At 32.2% G+C, this 22,564-nt stretch overlaps 4 protein-coding genes across 4 annotated transcripts; 3 read left to right on the top strand and 1 right to left on the bottom strand.

The window, feature by feature from the left end:
• LOC11446907 (senescence-specific cysteine protease SAG39) lies at window positions 1–2,222 on the top strand. Its single transcript, XM_003607575.3, has 2 exons — window positions 1–527; window positions 1,429–2,222. The coding sequence occupies exons 1-2, from the start codon at window positions 89–91 to the stop codon at window positions 2,016–2,018; spliced, it is 1,029 nt and encodes a 342-aa protein (XP_003607623.1). The 5' UTR covers window positions 1–88; the 3' UTR covers window positions 2,019–2,222.
• Window positions 2,223–4,744: 2,522 nt separating this feature from the next.
• On the top strand, window positions 4,745–9,047 carry LOC11445913 (chaperone protein dnaJ C76, chloroplastic). Its single transcript, XM_003607574.4, has 9 exons — window positions 4,745–5,102; window positions 5,617–5,745; window positions 5,826–5,955; window positions 6,840–6,960; window positions 7,270–7,351; window positions 7,668–7,721; window positions 7,812–7,850; window positions 8,525–8,624; window positions 8,751–9,047. The coding sequence occupies exons 1-9, from the start codon at window positions 4,866–4,868 to the stop codon at window positions 8,882–8,884; spliced, it is 1,026 nt and encodes a 341-aa protein (XP_003607622.1). The 5' UTR covers window positions 4,745–4,865; the 3' UTR covers window positions 8,885–9,047.
• A 2,224-nt stretch (window positions 9,048–11,271) lies between these two features.
• On the bottom strand, window positions 11,272–12,261 carry LOC11445670 (uncharacterized). The gene has a single exon (XM_003607573.4). The coding sequence runs from the start codon at window positions 12,142–12,144 to the stop codon at window positions 11,425–11,427; it is 720 nt and encodes a 239-aa protein (XP_003607621.1). The 5' UTR covers window positions 12,145–12,261; the 3' UTR covers window positions 11,272–11,424.
• Window positions 12,262–14,757: 2,496 nt separating this feature from the next.
• LOC11445035 (disease resistance protein RUN1) lies at window positions 14,758–21,960 on the top strand. The gene is made up of 6 exons (XM_024782531.2): window positions 14,758–14,925; window positions 15,957–16,300; window positions 16,526–18,679; window positions 18,913–20,011; window positions 20,112–20,393; window positions 20,530–21,960. The coding sequence occupies exons 3-6, from the start codon at window positions 18,225–18,227 to the stop codon at window positions 21,859–21,861; spliced, it is 3,168 nt and encodes a 1,055-aa protein (XP_024638299.1). The 5' UTR covers window positions 14,758–14,925; window positions 15,957–16,300; window positions 16,526–18,224; the 3' UTR covers window positions 21,862–21,960.
• Window positions 21,961–22,564: the final 604 nt, after the last annotated feature.

Raw genomic sequence — 22,564 nt, 5'->3', positions numbered from 1 at the left:
TTTGAGTGTGTGTGACACAATACACATTTAACACTTGAACAAATCAAAGCTACTAAAAAAGAAAAGAAAAAAAAAAAAAAATCAGAAAATGACTTCCCCAAACAATTTTATTATACCTATGTTTCTCATTTTCACAACATGGATGCTCCCTTATGTAATGTCTAGCAGGGTTCTTGAACCCTACTTATCAAATAAACATGAGAAATGGATGACACAATTTGGAAAATCTTACAAAGATGCTGCAGAGAAGGAAAAACGTTTTCAAATATTCAAGAATAATGTGGAGTTCATTGAATTGTTCAATGCTGTTGGAAACAAACCTTTCAACCTTAGTATTAACCATTTTGCTGACCTAACTAATGAAGAATTTAAGGCTTCACTTAATGGGAACAAGAAGTTGCATGATAAATTTGACATTTTAAATGAAACAACGTCGTTCAGGTATCACAATGTAACTTCTGTTCCAGCTTCCATGGATTGGAGGAAAAGAGGTGCCGTTACTCCTATCAAAAACCAAGGATCATGTGGTACGTATAATAAACCAAATATATATTATAATAAGAGTTAAGAATTAAATTTGATTTTAGTGTCTTTAAACTTTATGTTTCTTCAAGTTTAATCATTATATAAATTCCTTACAATTTTAGTCATTACTTTGATTTATAGGGACAAAATGTAGAGACTAAAAACACAATTTTTTTGTTGTTGTAAAAATTAATAAAAATAGAGACTAAGATTAAATAAAATTTATATATGGACTGAACTTAAAGGTCACGATTTTTTAGAAACTAAAAACATATATAATCATATCATGTAACAAATAACCCTAAAATTATTAACTAAAAAAACTATTACATAATGATGGATATATAGACATATTCAGAGACCGAAAAATATGTCAAATGGTCACTAACATTAGCAATCATGTCTTAGTGACTTTAGATCACTTGGTCTCTAAATCAACTACAAACTTATTTAATGTCCGAATTTAGAGACCGATTTAAGACCAATTTGAAAAATCAGTCGGTCCATAGTATATTTTGGGAAATATTAACTAATGTCTCTTGGGCACTCTTTAAGGACCATAAGTAACAAGTATTTATAAAAAAATGTGTAATTAATGCATTGAAAATCAAAATATTTAATTTTTAAAAAAAATAATAACTCATTTTAGAATGTATAAAAAATGTTCTGAGGATACTCGTTAACAAAACTCATATATTTTTTTTTATAGTAGCATAGAATCTAATAAGTAGGTACTATACAAAAGTTTACATCCTTCAAATATTTTTTTTTTTTACATATACATCTAATCATATTTTACGGTCACAACATTTATCACTTTCTTCTATGAAAATAAACATTTATCGTTTTCTAACATACTTGCACAATTTTTTTGGTTGTTATATGAACTTGTGAAAAATATAGGTAGTTGTTGGGCATTTTCAACTGTGGCTTCCATAGAGGGTATCCACCAAATAACAACAGGTGAACTAGTGTCACTATCAGAACAAGAACTGATAGATTGTGTGAGAGGTAATAGCAGTGGATGCAGTGGTGGTTACTTAGAAGATGCATTCAAATTTATTGCAAAGAAAGGAGGAATGGCAAGTGAAACAAACTACCCTTACAAAGAAACCGACGAGAAATGTAAATTTAAGAAGGAATCAAAGCATGTAGCTGAGATTAAAGGGTATGAGAAAGTTCCTTCTAATAGTGAAAATGATCTTCTAAAAGCTGTGGCAAATCAACCTGTATCAGTTTATGTTGATGCAGGAGATTATGTATTTCAGTTTTACTCAGGTGGAATTTTTACAGGAAAATGTGGAACTGATACAGATCATGTTGTTACTATTGTTGGTTATGGTGTATCACTTGATTATACTGAGTATTGGTTAGTAAAAAATTCATGGGGTACTGGGTGGGGTGAGAAAGGGTACATGAAATTGAAGCGAAACGTTGATTCTAAAAAAGGTTTATGTGGAATTGCCACCAATCCTTCTTATCCAGTTGCTTAATGCTATTTATCTGCTACCACATATATCCAACTAAAAAATATATGCTACTACTATTTTGGAGTGTGCACGTGTGTATGTAGGTTGTGGTCCTAAAGTGGGTGCATAAGAACTTATATATAGTTTTGGGTGTTTGTGAAGAAGAATCGATAGGTTTGTAAACTTCATGTTCTCAACCATATAATGAAATAACTATTGTCTTTGGGTGTTACTTTTTATTTTTATCTGGGTAATAGGTACTTATGTTTTTTTATTTGGTTTGATAAAATTGCTAGATTAGGTAATAGGGTGTATACTTACGAAGCTATTTTGTTTTAAGTATATCTTTATGTATCATTGACCATATATCTCCAGAGAGATAATGAGAGAACTATTTTATCTTTTAACTTTTGATATCTTGTTAAATTAACCGATAAAATAGAATTATATTTTTATAGTGGTTTGTGATTGTAAACCTAGCCCAATGTTCCGCAACTAGCATCTACAAATAAATCACAAGTCCTTTAGATAAAAGTCTATTCCTAGTATTTTTTTTTTAAAAATAAAACGATAAATTTCAAAGTTTAATTTTGAAAAAACATTAAGCACAAGTATAGAGTCAATGGTATAACAAAACAAAACTTATCACGTTAGCAAGAGAATTATCACGCACAACCCGCAAGGTTAAACATGGGGCGCCATGATCCCATTAGTAAGGGAATTATCATGCACAACTAGTGAAATTAGCCAAGAAAAGCAAATTATCATTTTAGGCTATATCTTTTGGCTAATAGACATAGGTTTTTGCTATAAATATCCGGATCATACATTGTAATTAGACACATTGAATCAATCAAAAATGTTATCTTCACATTTTTATCCATTTATCTTTCTAGCTTTATCTTTATTTTTATGCATTTCTTAGTGTAGCTTAAAAAAATCCAAAAAACCACACGTAATGCTCTAATAACCCATAACTTATGGATAAAGTTTCTCCTTCAATGTCAATCACTTGAAGTAAAAAGAATCACAATTGAGGAAACTCATCGGATCTCAACTAATTTCAGCCTCCATCAACAACTACTCGTAGTGATGCAGCTTGCAACAAGATATGAAATGAGATGGATTGGTGCATCAATTCATGATTCCACCAAAGTATGATGATCCACCTTGATCTTCAAGCTCTCTATGTGTCTTATTTGTTTCCTTAACCTTCTAAAATGATAAGATACTGGAATTTAAGATTCGTTTTCGTAGCCTTTTAGAATGATAAGATATTGAAATTTAAGAAGCGCAACTCTATTTATAGAGTTTGTAAACGTGAAATTTTTCTTTGCAAATTGACGCTCACTAAGCAAATTGACATTATTTCTTCACAGTTGGGTTTCTGTTTGCTCAACACCAAGTCCTTAAACTGCCTTATGATTTTCTTAGTGAGATGTAGCTCGCTAAGTGAATTGTTTAAAACATAAATTACAAAGGTCTATGACTTTATAGCTTCTAGATCACTCCTAGCTCGCCTATCAAATCTGCCTTGTTTCAACTTCAAACTATATGACTTGTTCACTCTTGGCTCGCTTGTGAGAATGAATTCCTTAATGCTTTATTTTTTTGGGTCTTGTTAACGAGTGCCTCCAGGGTGGAGGCACTCTTTAAGCATCTAAAATTTTGTAATTATTCTTTTAAAAAGTTAACTGTTACAATTTTCAATATATTCATTACACAACTTTTCATTAAAAATTTATCATTTAAAGTATTTAAAGAATATCCCAGAAGCACTCGTTAACATTTCCCTTATTTTTTTTTTATCTTTCAAGTCCAAACATCTTTAGACCTTTAATACATATAAAAATAAGGGATATATGTCGGTATTGATTCTCTTACTTGAAACTTGAATAAGAAATGGAGAAATTTCATTGGATTACTTGTAAAACAGGTTAATAGATGTCCTAAGTATATAAGTGAAATTGCTTGATGTAACATGAGATCCACATCCTAAATGAAAAATATCATTGGATCTCGAGAATTGCTTCAAGAAACATGAGATCCACATCTTAAATGATGACGAAACAAACCACCAAACCCACCTCTGATATACTCTTGAACTCCCCTTGTAAAGGCAAGAAAAAGAAAATGTCTCCCATATGGTTAAAAAGTAAAGGTACAAATGACAAAAGTTACAAATGCCAAATCATAGAAATACTTAATTACTTGGTCATAAACACGAAAAAAAAGTGATTAAACACACACATAAATTGAAAAAATTAAAAGAGAAAATAATTGAAAGATCTAATTAAATTTTTTCTCATTTATTTTTCTCCATATATATGAATGTGCTCAAACATTTTCAATTTGTATTTGGATTGTAAGACATGTTCGCCAAACCTCCATTTGCTAAAAATAAATGATTGATTCCATTTAATGAAATGCATCCCATTATTATTAATTATTTTTAAATTTCTTTATATTTTTATCTCTTCAAATAAAAGAAATTATGGAGAGGATCTTCAATGTTAAAAGTCTCTAGAATCCGTGAAAACAAAAGTACAAGATCGGAAACCGCAAGCAATAATGCATCATATATACACGAGTTGACACGTGCCATTCGTAGGTAAACCCCACTTTACCTCGTTTTATTCGCTCTCTAGATTCAACTTATGTTTCTTCCAGATTCTGTGGTTGTCTTTGATTCTCACACTGCCACCTCAGCATTACCCCTTGATACTTTCATTTCACCAAAATTTCCTCCACCTCAAAAATTCTAAAAATAAAATAATTCCATCCATCAAAATATCAACCTCCATTTTTATATTTTCATTTTATTTCTACGTTGAACACTTGAAATTCTTTTCACTGCAATTGGTGATTTTAATGGCTCAATTATTGACTCCACTATACCCAGAAGCTCTAAAAATCCACAACTCATCTTTGTGTACTAGAAGCTCATGGCAGATGCTACAACAAAAAACTGCAGTTAGTCCATGGAGATTTGCAACACCAAGTTGCAAACGAAGAGGTTTTGGTAGGGTAAGAGTTGCTACTGAACAGGAATCATTTTCAACCAGTGACAGTGTTGGAGCTGAAGACTATTATGCAGTTTTGGGTCTGGTAATAATTCATCAAACTCTTATTTTTCTTCTGTTTATTACAACTAGAACAATAACAATCATGCATGTGTTTTTGTGGAATTTCAAAGATATTAGTGAAAATGGTGTGATAGAGTGGTGAATATTAACCTTTTATCAGTTTACAAAAACATATCTAAATGTGTTTTTTGTTTGCCATTTAGGTTATATATAGTTAGTTAGTTTAGTTCTCAAATGTGTCTTATAGTCAATTTGGTTCATTAAATTTGACACTTGGGGTTTGTGTTAGTAATTCGACTTGTTTTAGTTTTGATGAGTCAAACAAGGAATATCTTAGTTAATCAAAAAAGTAACTTTCATACTTCTTTTCAACCATGATTTGAGTGATTTTCTTAACTGTGAAATTATTTTTTATATGGGTCTTTCATATTTTCTGAACCATGATTAGGTGAATTTTTCACTTTATCTATATATATTGGATGCTGAAATAAAATTTATAGATTTTTAATGATTGTTAAATTGGTCCTTTTTACCAGCTTCCAGATGCAACACCAGAGCAGATCAAGAAGGCATACTACAATTGTATGAAAACTTGCCACCCGGATTTGAGTGGCAATGATCCTGAGACCACTAATTTCTGCACCTTCATCAATGAAGTCTATGAGGTGGTTTCCTTTTTGGATATCTTCAATTTTATTATGCTTGAAAATTTGTGGTTTCAAGTTTTCTAACTTTTCTATTTCAGGTGCTCAGTGATCCAGTTCAGCGCAGGGTTTATGATGATATTCATGGCTATTCTTTGACATCAATCAATCCTTTCATGGATGATTCTAGTCCGAAGGATCATGTTTTTGTCGATGAATTCAGCTGCATAGGTACTTTCAATTTTCAAATCACTCTTACGACGTTGCCTTGTATGTTAACGGTGTTCAGTACCAAATATTAAGACCATTGGGCCAAGCTCAATTCCATAGGGAGGGGTAAGTTGTCTCCAAAAACGTCCGATTTAGGACGACTGAGTAAGCATATAGGACCATCCCCCATAACTACTATACTGGATAGGGAGATGGGGATTAACCAAGTAAGAGCCACCGTCCATAATTATGGGCTTGCTCCTTCCAGTTCCACACATGGTGTGACACGCGTTTACCCTTCGTACCTGACCTAATCATTGCTAATCACGAGTGAATATCCTGTGGGGACCAAGTACCCAAATCAGGGTGGGCCTGACGAAAGGAGCAGACCCAAACCCTATAAAATGGACACATATAAAAGGATAAAGGCAGAGAGAAAAAGAGAGACTCTACACAATTCTTAAAGTACTAGGTTATCCTCCAATTAAGGGTGTCACTCACCTTGAACAGAAACGGGGACCTAGACTTGTGTTTTCAGACGAGAACAAACAGTTCTATCTATGTCAGTGTAACTATTATAGCTTAATATTTAGCATATACTTACCACATTTTGATTCAATTGTCTTTCCTTAATTCAACTCCTTTGGTAATTTATCCTCACAATCTGACAACACTTCCTTTATTGAAAAGCATTTGTGATTCGATGAGGAGTCAGTCAAATCATGCCGAAGAGATAATAAACGCTGACATTTATATCTATCTTTTTATGTGCTTAATTGATATGGTTCATTTATTGATAGACCTAGACAGTCCTTCATTACCTTTGTTAGATTAGATGCTAATGTGATCTATTTAGAGTTTTTGCAAGGCGTGTTGTGTAATTATTCTTCAATATCTTTGAACAGGCTGCAAAAACTGTGCCAATGTTGCCTGTGATGTGTTTGGAATTGAAGAAGACTTTGGAAGAGCCAGAGTATACAATCAGTTTGGGAACCCTGAATTAATTCAAACGGCTATTGAAAGTTGGTATGTTTATGACTATGAACATTACTATAATCATACATTCGTTGTTTTGATTCTTTAAATAGGTTTCAATTTTACATTAACCACCATTCTATATTACTGATATGTTTTATTTGGTGACGATGTTGTATAAAGCGCCACTATTATTTCTTAACTTCAACGGTTCAACATATTATATGCAGTTATGCTTCCTTTGGTGTAGTTAAACACTTAATTTTTAGGACCTTTGGCATGAAAATAACATTGTTTGTGAAGCAACTAAGCTAACAGAGATCTCTGAGCTTAATTTGACATTCATTCTTTGTATTTTAGCCCTGTTGACTGCATTCATTGGACATCAGCTGCACAACTATCATTACTTGAAGACGAAATGCGCCGTATAGAAAGAGTCAATGTAAGGCCAAAGTCATAAAAGTTTATTTCTTCCTTTTCCCTCCTTAAGATCTCTGTTCGTAAGATAATTTCATAATGTCGTATTTTTTCCCTTTCTGCTCGATGGCTACTAATTTATGACAAACAATTTTGAGCAAATATCACTTGCTTTTTAACTTTTCATACTAGAAAATTTCTTGATGGATTTCTCATGATTTAGAATTTATGTTTCTCCACATTAGTTTAGTCTTTAAACTTCTACATTTTCTTTACTTTTGAAAACATAAAGTTTACCTCTCCTAGTTATAACAACTACTGAGCTGCTTATATCCGAGCAGGTTGCCCTAATGCTTTCAGGAATGGGATCAGCATTAGGCGACGTTTTCAGAATGGTAATAACTTAGAGATTACTGGGTCATTTATGTTTGATATTTATGTGTTGTCTCCTCTAATATTATCTAACCATACTATAATAACGGCAGGCAAATACCCGATGGGAGAAAAGACAGTTAAAATTCTTGGTAAGAACTCATTCACTTTCACCATTTTTTCCTTAAGAATAACTTATTTGTATGCATTAACCCCTAAATTATCATTGTTTCTCCTGTTAATCTTGGGAAAGGTCTTTATGGAATTCAAAATTAGTGTAAACGGACATTAGCTCTTGAATAACTGCATTGACATCCTTGAAAATTTGTAATGTCATTTTAGTTCCTGAAAGATAGAAGGGTATATCATCTTTTCTAAATAAGTTAGATTTCTCTTTATTCTTTGATTTTGATGAGTATTACTCAAGCATAAACGTATTTTGATGGTTCAGAAAATGATTATGATATGCCATAACATTTTTCATAAGCTAGTTTTGTGCAATTGAGTTAGATGTTAGATGTTCACTCTTGAGTATGTAGGACTGTCTTGACATGAGAGTCCCATATTCTTATTTGTATCAAACTCGTTTGGAAGTTCTGAATTCTTAGGATTGGTCCGACCCACTTGAGCACAAATGCAGTAGTGACTTGACTACTAGTTTTACATCAATGAGGGATGTCTTAGATGACGTGAACATTTTGTGCGACTGAAATTTCACCTCAACCTCATTATCTCTTTCTTTGGTAGATAATTATGTGATTGTTCATTAGTTTCACAGTAACAATGAAAATTATTCAAATGACAAACAATTATGAGTGTCGTGCAGGAACAAGCGAGGTCAAGAATGATGAAGCAGAAAGGTTATGATAAAACAAATTCATACTGGGACAATCTTCGAGGAAAACCAAGAGACTACGAAAATTCAGGTATGGAATACAAAAGAAGGTTGTATAGTTTTCATAATTAGAAACCATAATGTCAATCAACCAAGATCTTCCTTTATTGTTATTCCATTCCACTAAATAGTCTTTGAAATGATGATAATTTTGCAGAGGAGGAAGTAAAAGAAAGAGCAAAAAGAGCTGCAGCTGCTGCTAGAAAATGGAGGGAATACTCAAGGAAGGGTGGTGCTGTTAAGCCTTCCACAGTCAAACTTCCAGAGGCAACCTCATCCACCAAGGACTAGGGACCCTTATTCTCCCTATAACATATCCTCTCTGTCCAATGTAATTAATTCATCCATATATAGCATGTCATTGTAATTTGGGTAAATATAACAAACATACATGATTTATAGTAGTATATACAAGGGTAAATAAAAGAAAAGCTTTTTTTTTACATGCATCTCATGATGTGTAACTTTGTCATTTGATTATTATTGATTTACATGAAATAGAAAAACATTATCAGCTAAAGGTTAATGTAGATGACACAATGAAAATCAGATATATGTGAATTGACGTGTACTACTCATTTATTTCTACCAAAGCTTTAAAGGAATAAGGATTATTATAGTATCAAAAGTATTTTACATTATAAATATTAATCTTTCGTAAGCGTATCTTGAAATCATTGGTTGTAGCATTACAATCTACAAGCATATTCTTTGACAAGTGTCATTGCATACGTATGATCTTTATCTAAAATAATGGCAAATGTGTTTTGATGACAATCATTTTGTTGCATGTGACTCAATCTTGGTATAATATAACTCTTTCTGTCTCAATTTGATGATAAAATAAGGATTCTTTATGCCGTTAAGGTCCCAGTTTTCTGGCAGTACTATGAAACAAAAACGAATAGATTTTTTTTGTACGGAGCTTCTAGCATATTATATACATTGTTTTCACAAGAAACCAAATTGCATTGTCACTAGTAACATTTACAGTTTGGTTATTTGAGCCGTTTGATCGTTGTTTTGTCCTATTTCGAATGATTAACCATGACTTGAAAGTTTCGTTTGGTTTGATTCGATTTTTTTAAACGAGGGTTGAGATTAAATACTCGATTTTTAAGATATTGATTTGCAAATATAATAGAGAACTAGAAATTAACTTGGCTAATTGTCCAATGTCAACTTTCATTAGGAAACTTCCAAGTTCATTAATATGTCCTAATTTGAATTCTTTATTCAAAGATTTTACAAACACACGTTTGCATCCAATATTGTATATCCTATCCTGAACTCGAAATTTCACTTTAACTTCTTCCCATTGACTATGTCTAATATACTTACATATTTTTAGAAAATCTAAGAATTTTCAAAAGGATTTTTTTTTTCCTTACTTACATTTAATATATGTATCTTAATAAGTAAGATCGAATACCTTTGACTTCTACAAAATAACTTTTGAATCAAGAAGTGAAGAAACATAGTTAATAAATTTTAGTTTGATCATTTTAAAATGTTTTGGTTTCAAACATGGTATTAAAAATATGGAGAATGCTAACTATTGCCCTTGGAGCATTAGACAAGGGGATAAAAATAGAATTTTAGCATTGGAAAATGGTGAAAAGTGATAAATTTAATTTTTTTAAAGTCAAAATGTTGTTGAAACCAATGTAAACATTCTACTTTTGGCTTCTTTAACCATTGCCTCGGGAGCAATGGTTAGCAAGACCCTAAAAATATTTCAAACATAGCCTATTTGAGTTGGTCAAGTGGTATTGGTTTGGGATCTAAAAGTGTGTTTATCCTTACAATCTCAAGTTCGATTCTCTTCGCGCATTTGAATGAGCTGATTTAATTTCTTAATAAATAAAAATTTAAGCATCACAATTCATAACACGACTCTTGGTGTGATTTAAAGCCATAAATGGATAGCAAGTGGTGTTATCTCAACTTCCATTTCTCTTGTTGATTTTATTTAACTTGTGGTTCACGTTGGACAAAACATTTTCAATCACAACAACACAATTCTAGCAGAGACAACCTCCACTAGCTAGAGTGAAATAATGATGAGTGGGTCTACTTGTCTCTTTCTCTTGAACCCAATGCCCCACCCAATTATTCTTGTTATTCACTAAACAACATTATTTTAGTAACATGGTGATATCTAACCTCGTGTCCACCACATCTATAATAACAGTATAATGTTCTGCCTGTATTATATTGTATTGCTCAATTATTGAGCACATAAAATACAAATTAAGCCAAGCAACGTGTCTTTGTGCTATTGAAGTTCCTTACCACGCACATGAAATAAACTAATCAAGATTTTTCATAGTAACAAATAAAGTTGTCATAAAAAATAGCAAAATTGACCAATACTAGAAAGCCTAAAAAAGCCACCAATAAAGATTAGATTGGTAGAAGTTTTTTATAATGTAACGAACCAAAATTCAGTTGGAAGAGATACACTATACCTTAAATAAGATTAAGATGGTTGTTCAATATGTCTTTTGGTTACGCTTCCAATCATACTGTAATTTTTGATCGACTGTTTTTGCATGTAAATTCCGCTCGGATTGTAACTTTCGATCGACACTTTAAAGAAATGTAAGCACTTGAGGACCTATTGAGCAACCATTTAAGATTAATTCTATTGAAAGTAACCTATAGAAGAAAATAAATGCCTCACAAAAGGTTAATACCAATGTCCATAAATGTTTTAAGAATACCTTGCAAAATATGTACATTTATTATTCTAGTTAAAATCCAAAATTACATGAAACAAATTTGCATTAAGAACTTCCATAACAAAATGACAACTTTTATGGTCATTGTTATCTAGCAATGGATGCAACTGCATGAGCCCAGAATTTAAGATTGTCTTTCATGTCAATCTCACTACCCTTATCTGGTACCCTCCAATTCACTAATGGATTTTTTCTCTCCCTTTGATCAAAAACATCCCAAGCCTCAGATAAATAAGGCTTATTATCAGATAAAACATTTTCATCAATCTTCTTATGTTCTTCATCTTCACCTTCTTCTGCATCATCATTTTCTCTTCCAAGTCTTTGTAAACCAGGTATCAATGAAACCAATTTTGAATCTTTATCTTCCTCAGAAAACACAAAACCCAAATCCATAAACCCTTTTAGCTCTTTAAACTCAAGCTCTGATAAACTCCTACTTTTCCTTCTCCTTCTTCTATAACTTTGGCTTTGTTTTTTCTTAGTGTATGCAACATCTTCCTTCTGATGATGATTTTCACTACTAGTCCCCGTTGAGAATTCTCCGAATTCTCGTTCAGAAGGGATTGTTCTAAGCTTTGATGAGGTGAGGACTGAATTTGGTGATGGAGAATCAGAGAAAACAGATCCTATGATGCTCAAGTTTTGCTCACTATAGAACCTAACATCAAGGTTTGGAGTTGGAACAAGTAAGAGATTTGTGTCTTGAGGAAGAATTTCTTCAACTTTTGAAGGATTTTTGTTGGTTAGAATTGTTGTTTCAAACCAAAAGGAATCTAACAACGTTAGAATTTGTTCTGCAGACATTACTTTGTTGTGTGTGACGAGTGAATGGTTTGAAATTGGAATTTGGATTCTATAAAGATATGAGAAGGTTGGAGAGAGTTATATGTTTGAAGATAAGAAGAGAAATTGTCAATGTATATTTATTTTTATTTTATATATACGGAGAGTGACATTTCTTTCTTAATTTTGCCTCTGTTTTTCTGTTTTTGGCTTATCCCATTTTATTCGAATATGCACTTTGAGAAGTTTCAAGAACATTTCTTGGTAATTTGTCGGTTTTGTGAAAATCATAAAATTCATATGACTGTCTTATTGCTTTCTTGTACTACATTTAATATTAATTTTATGATTTTTTTTTCTCATAAAAATATATTTTGATTTTTTTGAACAATATCATTTTTATTTTTATTATCATATTATTGATACGAAGTTCACACAATCGTTTAACCAATCTTCGTAAAAGAGTTTGTGACCGCACAATGTGGGTTTCTCTTTCAAATCAAATTTGTTACATTGAACGAGTAAAAAATTGAAGATTTATTATTGTGAATATATTAGTGAAACTGAAATATTATTAGAATATTAGCAATGAAAAATTATAAACAATCGATAATCCTATCAAGAGTTTGGATTTGTGTTATAAATTTAAAAGTTAAAAGTAAATAATTTTTTTAAAATTGAAGTTTTTTATTTAAATAAATAATAGAAACTTAAGTTTAATTTAAATTCGATAATTTAATAGGAAATTTATATAATTACAAAAATAGAAAGGAAAAAACAAATCCAATTTGACACTACACATGTTAAAATTCATTTTATTATTAAAATTCTCCATTTATTTGAGAATTGATAAAAATGTGCTTTTTTAATCTATTTAACTACCTCCATTTACTGACCGATGTGCTTTTTTAAAAAAAAAAAAAAAAAAAAAACCGGGAAGTGGAAATTTTTATTATAGAAATGGTACTAATTGTCATATTACAAAGATTTGAACTTTGTCCCTCCAGCATATAGAGAGTCAAATTTTAACTATTAAACCTACTCCTCTTGAACTATTAATAAGTGGACCTCACTGATAGATCTCACTGATCTTTCACTTATTTCTATCCATTTGTCATAAATAATGAACGGTAAATAAAGGTAAATAAATAGAGCAAATATGAATTCGATAAAAGTTGTATTTTTATTAGATATATTCAAACATAAATTAATATTTTCGTCATCCAAAAACCAAACACATCTAAAGATCTTTTGATGGGAAGGATATCAGAGACATGATAAAATAAACTATCATATTCTATCTCAAACTTAATTTAGTGTTTGACGAGCTAACAAGATGATATATGTATCTTGTTAAAAAAAAAGTATTCTTAATATCAACTACTTTAGAAACCAACATAATATGATTAGAAAATAACTTACGCATTTAACCTTATAAAATATAAGTTAAATTATAAAAAGTTAAAATGTTTCCCTCAAAAAAAAAAAAGTTAAAATGTTATGAAATATAAATTTTTAAAAATAAATATATAAAATTCGATCAAAAATTAAAACAAAAGTTTTTACCACAAAGCTAATTCATGCCTATGTTAGCTTTATTATAGATAGCCAGTCCCAAACTCAAGTAAACAAATAATGTTGTGTTAGGTTTCGACAACCAATGCAAAACTTTGTCAAATCTCTATGACATGGATCAAATACGCAATAGTGTGAATGTTAAGTTGTTGCTCGAAAGCAACACGTTTTATAGCTCGAGCACATTATCGAATGAGTAAAGGTCAATGCATTGATGTTCGGATAGAATGACTAATCACTAGAAAAGCTATTAAGATATAAAGATTAATGTGTTTGATAAATATATGGTGTGTAATATAACATTACAACGTAATTTGATCCTCTCCAACCTCACTTAGTGGATTTTTTTTTTTTTTTAACAATGATAAAACTTGGTTGTTGTTGTTTTAACAATGATCCTTGCCAACCTCACTTATATGGTGTATAATATAACATTATAGCGTAATTTGATCCTTATCATTTGGTTTAATCTAACTTTTTTATTGAGATTAGAATATTATAAAATAAAAGCATATTATTAAAATTGTATCAATATGATTTTTTTTTTACCGAGGCTGCTTATGACGAGCTTATGAGGTTTGAACCGAGGCGTGTCTATTGCTAGATGAAAACAATATATATGATATCGTTATGCAGTTTTGATCAACTTATTTTGACAAAATTACAATTTTGATCCATCTATTTTTTTTTTTTTTGGGTCAAATAGTCAAGTGGTTGGAGCTCACACATGATCCATCTATTTCTAATTGTACAATTTTGGTCTCCATTTCAAAACTGCATTTTTCTAACCTAATTTCAATGTTTTTTTTTAAACTTATTTCATTACTTTTATTTTTATTTCAGCATTTGTGTTAATTTATAAAGTTTGAAAATATTACATGCTAATAATCTAGAGAAAAATATGTGAAATCGTCTCATGGGTGCAGCTTTACCATTTTAATATGGAATTGATATATACTTAATCATGTGAATATAAAAAATATATGTGATAAAATAATATTATGAGGTGTTTTGCCTATTGAATACATCCTTCATTACATAAGATGTGTTCTGCCTATTTTCTATGAAGTTGATCTTTCTGAGGTGCGAAAGTAAAGTCAGAATTATGGTGAAGCCTTTGTTAAACATAAAGAAACATTCAAACATGACTCTGACATGGTTCAATGATGGAGGGAAGCTCTCAGAAAAGTAGGGACTATCTATCTGTGGCTGGAATTTTTGTGATAAGTAAGTAATCTTCTAAATATGCAAGTTTTAATGCTTTTGACAAATGATCTGTGGTAATATAATATATATTTGATTTCACTTTCTCTTTTCAAACTATAGTTGAAGGAAGACAACTCTTGCTACTTCTTTGTATGACCAAATCGCTTATTTGGTGCTTGCTGCTTTATTGATGATGTATATGAAATTTATGGAGATTATGGCCCAATTGGAGTGTAAAAATAACATAGTGGCTGTTCTCTTTTGCCTTAATATATAACAATAGCAACTCTATTACCATGACAAACATGAAGTAAGAAAAGCTTCAGAAAAATAGGCAGCAGTGGCTATGTAAAGAAAGTCTGCATTTATGCATAATATTACAACTTGCAAGTGTCTTTCAAACCAACATATATTTGGATTCCTGTATTTATAATCCCCTTTTGCTAGGGTCCTCTCTGAAGTACTCATGTTTAGAATTGCATCAAACAAAAATAACTTTTCAGTCATTTCTGCAATAAAATATCTATAAAGAATCAAGAATATTTGATTTCAATCACTAGTACCATTGTTCCCTCTAATGAATGCATCATAACCCTGCTTGTTCTTCAGTTGATCTATCTTTATGTGTACCTTACTAGAAGCATAATGTAACAAATATAGATGGATATATGCACCAACCTACACCAATCAACCACAAAAAAGACATCAATTCCACGTGCATTGATTCATTTTAGTTTTACTCCAAAATATGTTGAGAAGTCGCTGTTTGGACTTGCAACTTGTGTGTGTGAAAGTGATGTAATTAATTGGGTGAGTGAAGTAGGGTATACTGAGAAGGAAAACCGAAAGATGTGGGAACTTTACTATCTTTGAGAAAAAAATCAACTAACATGCTATTGCTAAGAATAAGAAGCTAGGAAGAAGCATGCTTGAAGTTGAAACTTGAAATGGTAAAAACGGGAATGCTTGCTTTGTTTAATTCCACATTTCAGACGCTATTAGTTACACTATCTCCTGTCCTAACTCCAAAGAAAAGGTATTTTTGCATTTAGGGATGATTCTAAGCTCAACAAAGGTGAATCCATTGGATCAGAGCTCCTTGGAGCAATCGAGACTCTCTGATTTTCATTGTGGTATTTTCTAAGAACTATGCTTCCTCAACTATTGGTGCTTGCAAGAATTAGAATCCATCCTTCACTGCATTAAAGTCTCCGAAAGGCATGTTCTGCCTGTTTTCTATGATGTTGATCCTTATGAGATGAGATATCAAAAAGGAAATTATGTTGAAGCCTTTTTCAAACATGAACAAAGATTCCAACAAGACTCTGAGATGGTGCAAAGATGGAGGGAAGCTCAAACACAAGTCGCCAATCTCTGGTTGGGATGTGCGTCATAAGTAAGTAATCTTCCTTGTCGGTATTATATATATTGCAAATTTTAAAGCATATATTGGCACATAAATGTAATTAACTAAGAACCCCTTGACAGACTATTTTAATTAACCAAAAGAGAGTTTTCTAAAAAGAATAAAAACTGTTATTTTGTCATGTATTGGTGCTTTATGTTTTGGTTTTGGTATACTGTGATTTGGTGTTGTTGGTTAACTGTTTTAAACTTGCAGCGATGCTCAGATTGAAAAGATCGTCGAAGAAATTATGAATATACTGGGTTACAAGTCTACAAGTCTTCCAAATTATTTAGCTGGGATGGATTCTCTTACAGAAGAATTAGAAAAACATTTACTTTTGGATTCGGTTGATGATGTGCGGGTTGTAGGAGTTTGTGGGATGGGTGGAATAGGGAAGAAAGCTATCGCTACTGCATTATACAACAAAATCTTTCATCAATTTCCTGTGCTCTTCCTTATTGATGATCTAAGAAAAATTTATAGGCATGATGGTCCGATCAGTGCTCAAAAGTAAACTCTAGGTGAAAAATACCTTCAGATATGCAATCTTTACAATGCATCTAACTTTAAACAAAGTAGGCTATGTAGTGTAAAGTCCCTTTTAATTCTTGACAATGTTGATCAAGTTGAACAACTCGAAAAACTAGCTGAGTCATGAATGGTTATGTGCGGGGAGTAGAATCATTATAACTTTTAGAGATGAGCATATCTTGAAAGTGTTTGTTGTGGATGTTGTCTACAAAGTTCCATTGTTGAATGGGACTGACTCTCTTCAATTGCTTAGTCGGAAAGCTTTCAAAATTGATCATCTCATGAGTAGTTATGATAAGCTGGCATCTGACATACTATGGTATGCTAATGGCTTACCACTAGCAATTAAAGTATTGGGCTCTTTTTTGTTTGTCGAGACATCTTTGAATGAAAAAGTGCATTAGATTGAGAGATAGTTCAAACAAAGATATCATGGATCTGCTGTACTTATGGGGGATATGTGCAACATGATAACCTATATAAAATTGTCGGTTATCGGTTGGTGTGATAGGAATGCTAGAGTTTTTCAACAAAAGGGGAATTCTATCAATCAACTTATAGATAAAATTAAGCTCCAACCCTTATGGTGGTTGAAGGTGTAAATCATCCTAATTTTGCTTTTAATTACCCCATGTTGTGACTTAATCCCTTTCTTATTTAGTTTCATTTAGTTTATGTCTCCGTTAAGTGTGCCTTGCTTTGTGGTTTTAACGCTTACATTTTTGTGATAACGTGATGTAACATATACTTTTCTTCCTTAGTTCTTATCTAATACTTCTTGTTCTTGAGAGACTAAGTTTTGGGTTGATATATTCTATTTTAACTTCTTCAAAAAAAAAAATTAAGGTATGTAATTTAATTTTTTGTTGGTCAACTTTGTTTTTTTTTTAGTCAAATAGTCTGGTAGGTAGAATTCATCTCTTAAAGTGAAATAAGCTAGATGTTCGGGGTTCAAACCATGACCCCTACGAGGATGATCAACTTTGTGTTTAGTGCTAATTTTTGTTGTTGAGCAAAGACAAACTTAAGCCATTTCATTAATAATCAAAGAGTACAAGTAGTCAGATACATCATTAAGAATATGGTGGCTAGGATGAGATAAGGAAGTTTTAGCTATTGTGTTCAATTTTATTAAAAAATTAATTTGTGTAGATATATTATAGTTTATTTTGGCTGTCCATCCGAATATTTTGGATGTTTTTATATTTGGTCCTTCCCTTGTCACACTATTCATCGACTGCTTCTTTTATATTCCATTGTCTCCTCATTAATAGATAGATCTCCTCGGTAATCCATTCATCAACTAATTATTTGTGATTGAAAGCATATACATGGCCTGCAGTATCATCCAAAGAAGCACCAGTTCCTCTCTTCTTCGGCTATGATGATCAAGTATGACGTTTTTGTGAGCTTTAGAGGCCAAGACACACACAACAATTTTGCCGATCATCTTTTTGCTGCCCTTCAAAGAAAAGGCATCGTTGCATTCAGGGATGATTCTAACCTGAAGAAAGGTGAATCCATAGCACCCGAGCTCCTTCATGCAATTGAAGCCTCAAAGGTTTTTATTGTACTCTTCTCAAAAAACTATGCTTCCTCAACATGGTGCTTGCGAGAGTTGGAATACATCCTTCACTGCAGTCAAGTTTCTGGAACTCGTGTTCTCCCTATTTTCTATGATGTTGATCCTTCTGAGGTGAGACATCAAAATGGAAGTTATGGAGAAGCCCTTGCCAAACACGAAGAAAGATTCCAACATGAATCAGAGATGGTACAAAGATGGAGGGCAAGTCTAACACAAGTCGCCAATCTCTCTGGTTGGGATATGCATCATAAGTAAGAAATTTTCTACGGATTGATGGTTTTACATATGCAAATTTTAAGGGTTTGACAATTAAATTTAACAATATATATTTGTTTTCACTTTCCCTTTTCAAACTATAGTTGAGAACAACAATTCTCTAAAAGGAGAAATAAAGTTTTGTTGTCTTCGCCTGCTCACATGCTTTTTGTTTTAATTTCTTAATGTAATGATTTGTTGTTATTTGGTGACTTTTTAAAACTTTCAGGCCTCAATATGCAGAGATTGAAAAGATTGTTGAAGAGATAACGAATATATCGGGTCACAAATTTTCATGTCTTCCAAAAGAATTAGTTGGAATAAATTATCCTATAGAAAAAGTAGCAAATCTATTACTTTTGGACTCCGTTGATGATGTTCGGGTTGTAGGAATTTGTGGGATGGGTGGAATAGGGAAGACAACTCTTACTACTGCTTTATGTGGTAGAATCTCTCATCGATTTGATGTACGTTGTTTTATTGATGATCTAAGCAGAATATATAGACATGATGGTCCAATTGGTGCACAAAAGCAAATCCTACACCAAACTCTTGGCGGGGAACACTTTCAAATATACAATCTATATGACACAACTAATTTGATACAAAGTAGGCTACGCCGCCTACGAGCACTTATAATAGTTGATAATGTTGATAAAGTTGAACAACTTGATAAATTAGCTGTGAATCGTGAATGCTTAGGTGCAGGGAGTAGAATCGTTATAATTTCTAGAGATGAACATATCTTGAAAGAGTATGGAGTTGATGTAGTTTACAAAGTTCCACTCTTGAATGGGACTAACTCTCTTCAATTGTTTTGTCAAAAAGCTTTCAAACTTGATCATATTATGAGTAGTTTTGATAAGTTGACATTTGACATACTCAGTTATGCTAATGGTCTACCGCTAGCAATTAAAGTATTGGGATCATTTTTGTTTGGTCGAGACATCTATGAATGGAAAAGTGCATTGGCTAGATTGAGCAAAAGTCCAAACAAAGATATCATGGATGTGATGCGATTAAGTTTTGAAGGGTTAGAAAAATTGGAAAAAGAAATATTTCTTGACATTGCTTGTTTTTTCATTCAGAGCAAGAAGATTTATGTCCAAAAAGTTCTAAATTGCTGTGGATTCCATGCTGATATTGGATTAAGAGTTCTAATTGATAAATCACTTCTAAGCATTTCAGAGGAAAATAATATTGAAATGCATAGTTTGTTAAAAGAATTGGGCAGAGAAATTGTCCAAGAAAAGTCAATCAAAGATTCAAGAAGGTGGAGTAGGGTGTGGCTCCATGAACAACTCCACAATATTATGTTAGAGAATGTGGTAAACTGTAGTTGTTTATAAATAGAAAACTTATTTAAAAAAATTTATATTCTATATAAATTGAAATTGATTCAAATCTCTCTTTTTTGTAATGTGTTAGGAAATGAAGGTTGAAGCCATATATTTTCCCTGTGATATAGACGAAAACGAAACAGAAATATTAATCATGGGTGAAGCATTGTCCAAAATGAGTCATCTTAGATTGCTCATACTCAAGGAAGTGAAGTTCGCAGGGAACCTCGGCTGCCTTTCTAACGAGTTAAGATACGTAGAGTGGGGTAGATATCCTTTCAAGTATTTGCCAGCATGTTTTCAGCCCAATCAACTTGTTGAATTGATCATGAGGCATAGCAGCGTCAAACAACTATGGAAAGACAAGAAGGTACTATAAATTCTCTTTTTAGTTTTTTTCTCTTACGAACAAATCAGAAGAAAAAAAGTGTTTTCTTCCACCTTTTTTATGGTAAGATTTATGAGCAAAATGATACATTGTCTCTATTTTTGTTGGTATGTGGCAGTATTTGCCCAATTTGAAAATTTTGGATCTAAGCCACTCAAAGAATCTAAGAAAGGTGCCAGATTTTGGAGAGATGCCAAATCTAGAAGAGCTAAATCTCAAAGGCTGTATAAAGCTTGTGCAGATTGATCCATCAATTGGGGTTCTAAGAAAGCTTGTTTTCATGAAATTGAAAGATTGCAAAAATCTAGTAAGCATACCGAACAACATACTTGGTCTCAGCTCTCTTAAATATCTAAATCTTTCCGGGTGTTCCAAAGTGTTTAACAATCCAAGGCATTTGAAGAAATTTGATTCGAGTGATATTTTATTTCATTCCCAATCAACAACTTCCTCCTTGAAATGGACCACAATTGGTTTGCATTCCTTGTATCATGAAGTTTTAACTAGTTGTTTGCTACCTTCTTTTCTTAGCATATACTGTTTGAGTGAAGTTGATATCAGTTTCTGTGGTCTAAGCTATCTCCCTGATGCAATTGGATGTCTACTTCGACTAGAAAGATTAAATATAGGGGGGAACAATTTTGTGACACTGCCTAGCCTGAGGGAGCTTTCCAAACTTGTATATTTAAACTTGGAGCATTGCAAGCTTTTGGAATCTTTGCCTCAACTTCCTTTTCCTACTGCTTTCGAGCATATGACAACATATAAGAGGACAGTAGGATTGGTCATTTTCAACTGTCCTAAATTGGGTGAGAGTGAAGATTGCAATAGCATGGCATTTTCATGGATGATACAATTGATTCAGGCAAGACAACAACCCTCCACTTTCTCCTATGAAGACATCATTAAAATTGTTATTCCTGGAAGTGAAATACCAATTTGGTTCAACAATCAGAGCGAGGGTGATTCAATAAGAATGGACCTATCTCAGATTATGGACAACAATGACAATGATTTCATTGGCATTGCTTGTTGTGCAGTATTCTCCGTTGCACCTGTTGATCCAACTACGACAACATGTGCACGGAGACCCAAAATAGAGCTAAGATTTTCTAATAGTAATAGTCACTTGTTTTCATTTATCATCATTCCAGTCATTCTTGAAAGAGATCATATCGTGGTCAAATCAAATCACATGTGCTTAATGTATTTCCCTCAGAAATCATTATTTGATATTCTGAAGTGGATAGACGGAACTCTCACACATCTTGATGATATCAATATGAAAGCTAGCATTATGAAGGGCCAAGGTCTGGATTTGGAGGTGCAGAATTGCGGGTATCATTGGGTTTATAAACCGGATCTACAAGAGTTAACAATGATGCATCCCGGAAATTCTGTAGCTCGGAAGCGCAAGTTTTTGGCAATTGAAGATGAGGCACAACCATAATCATTCATTTAGTCATATAAAACCATTAGTTGGATTGCAACTGTACTCTAAGATGATATATTAGTATCTAATAATTACTTTTCATGCCTTCCATTCTTAGATTATATTTCTTAAATTTACAAAGTATAGCTACTACAGTTTCGCATATTCGTCAAAAGATCTATATTTGTTTTAAAAAAATCACCAATTCAGCTCATGTTAAATGGACTGTGAATACGGGCTTTGGTTAAACACACAATTTATATTTTTCAGACGGTTATATTTTTCAGGGTCCGGAGTTCGAACTCCGGATACCGCACTTATTCACTTTAAAAAGTGAATTCTAGCCACTAGGCTACCTGACACAAAAAAACATACCAAGTAAATATTAAAAATTAGGTCTTCTAAAAAAAAGTACTAAAAATTAGGACAAATTAAAGTCTTCATTATGTTTAAAATAAATATATGCTATGCTTTTCTGCACTTTTTTGCTACTGTGTTTAGCAACTCAAGGATAAGATGAAATATTAATGGAAGTTTTATTTAATTCAGTGAGTGTTGGTTCCATCCTGAATTAATTTTATGAACCTCCCATATTATAAGAATGAGCATGTTGGAATATTTAATAAAGTTTGTATAAGAAATTGACCTCTTTGGGGATTTTTTTTTGACAAAAAATGTCAAAAATCATTGGAATGATGGACAGTCATTACAAAAGATAGCA

Source organism: Medicago truncatula, chromosome 4, assembly GCF_003473485.1.
Source record: "Medicago truncatula cultivar Jemalong A17 chromosome 4, MtrunA17r5.0-ANR, whole genome shotgun sequence".
NCBI classification, from domain to species: Eukaryota; Viridiplantae; Streptophyta; class Magnoliopsida; order Fabales; family Fabaceae; genus Medicago; species Medicago truncatula.
The sequence above is the reverse complement of the archived record's forward strand: the minus strand, read 5'-3'. Positions and strand labels throughout refer to the sequence as shown.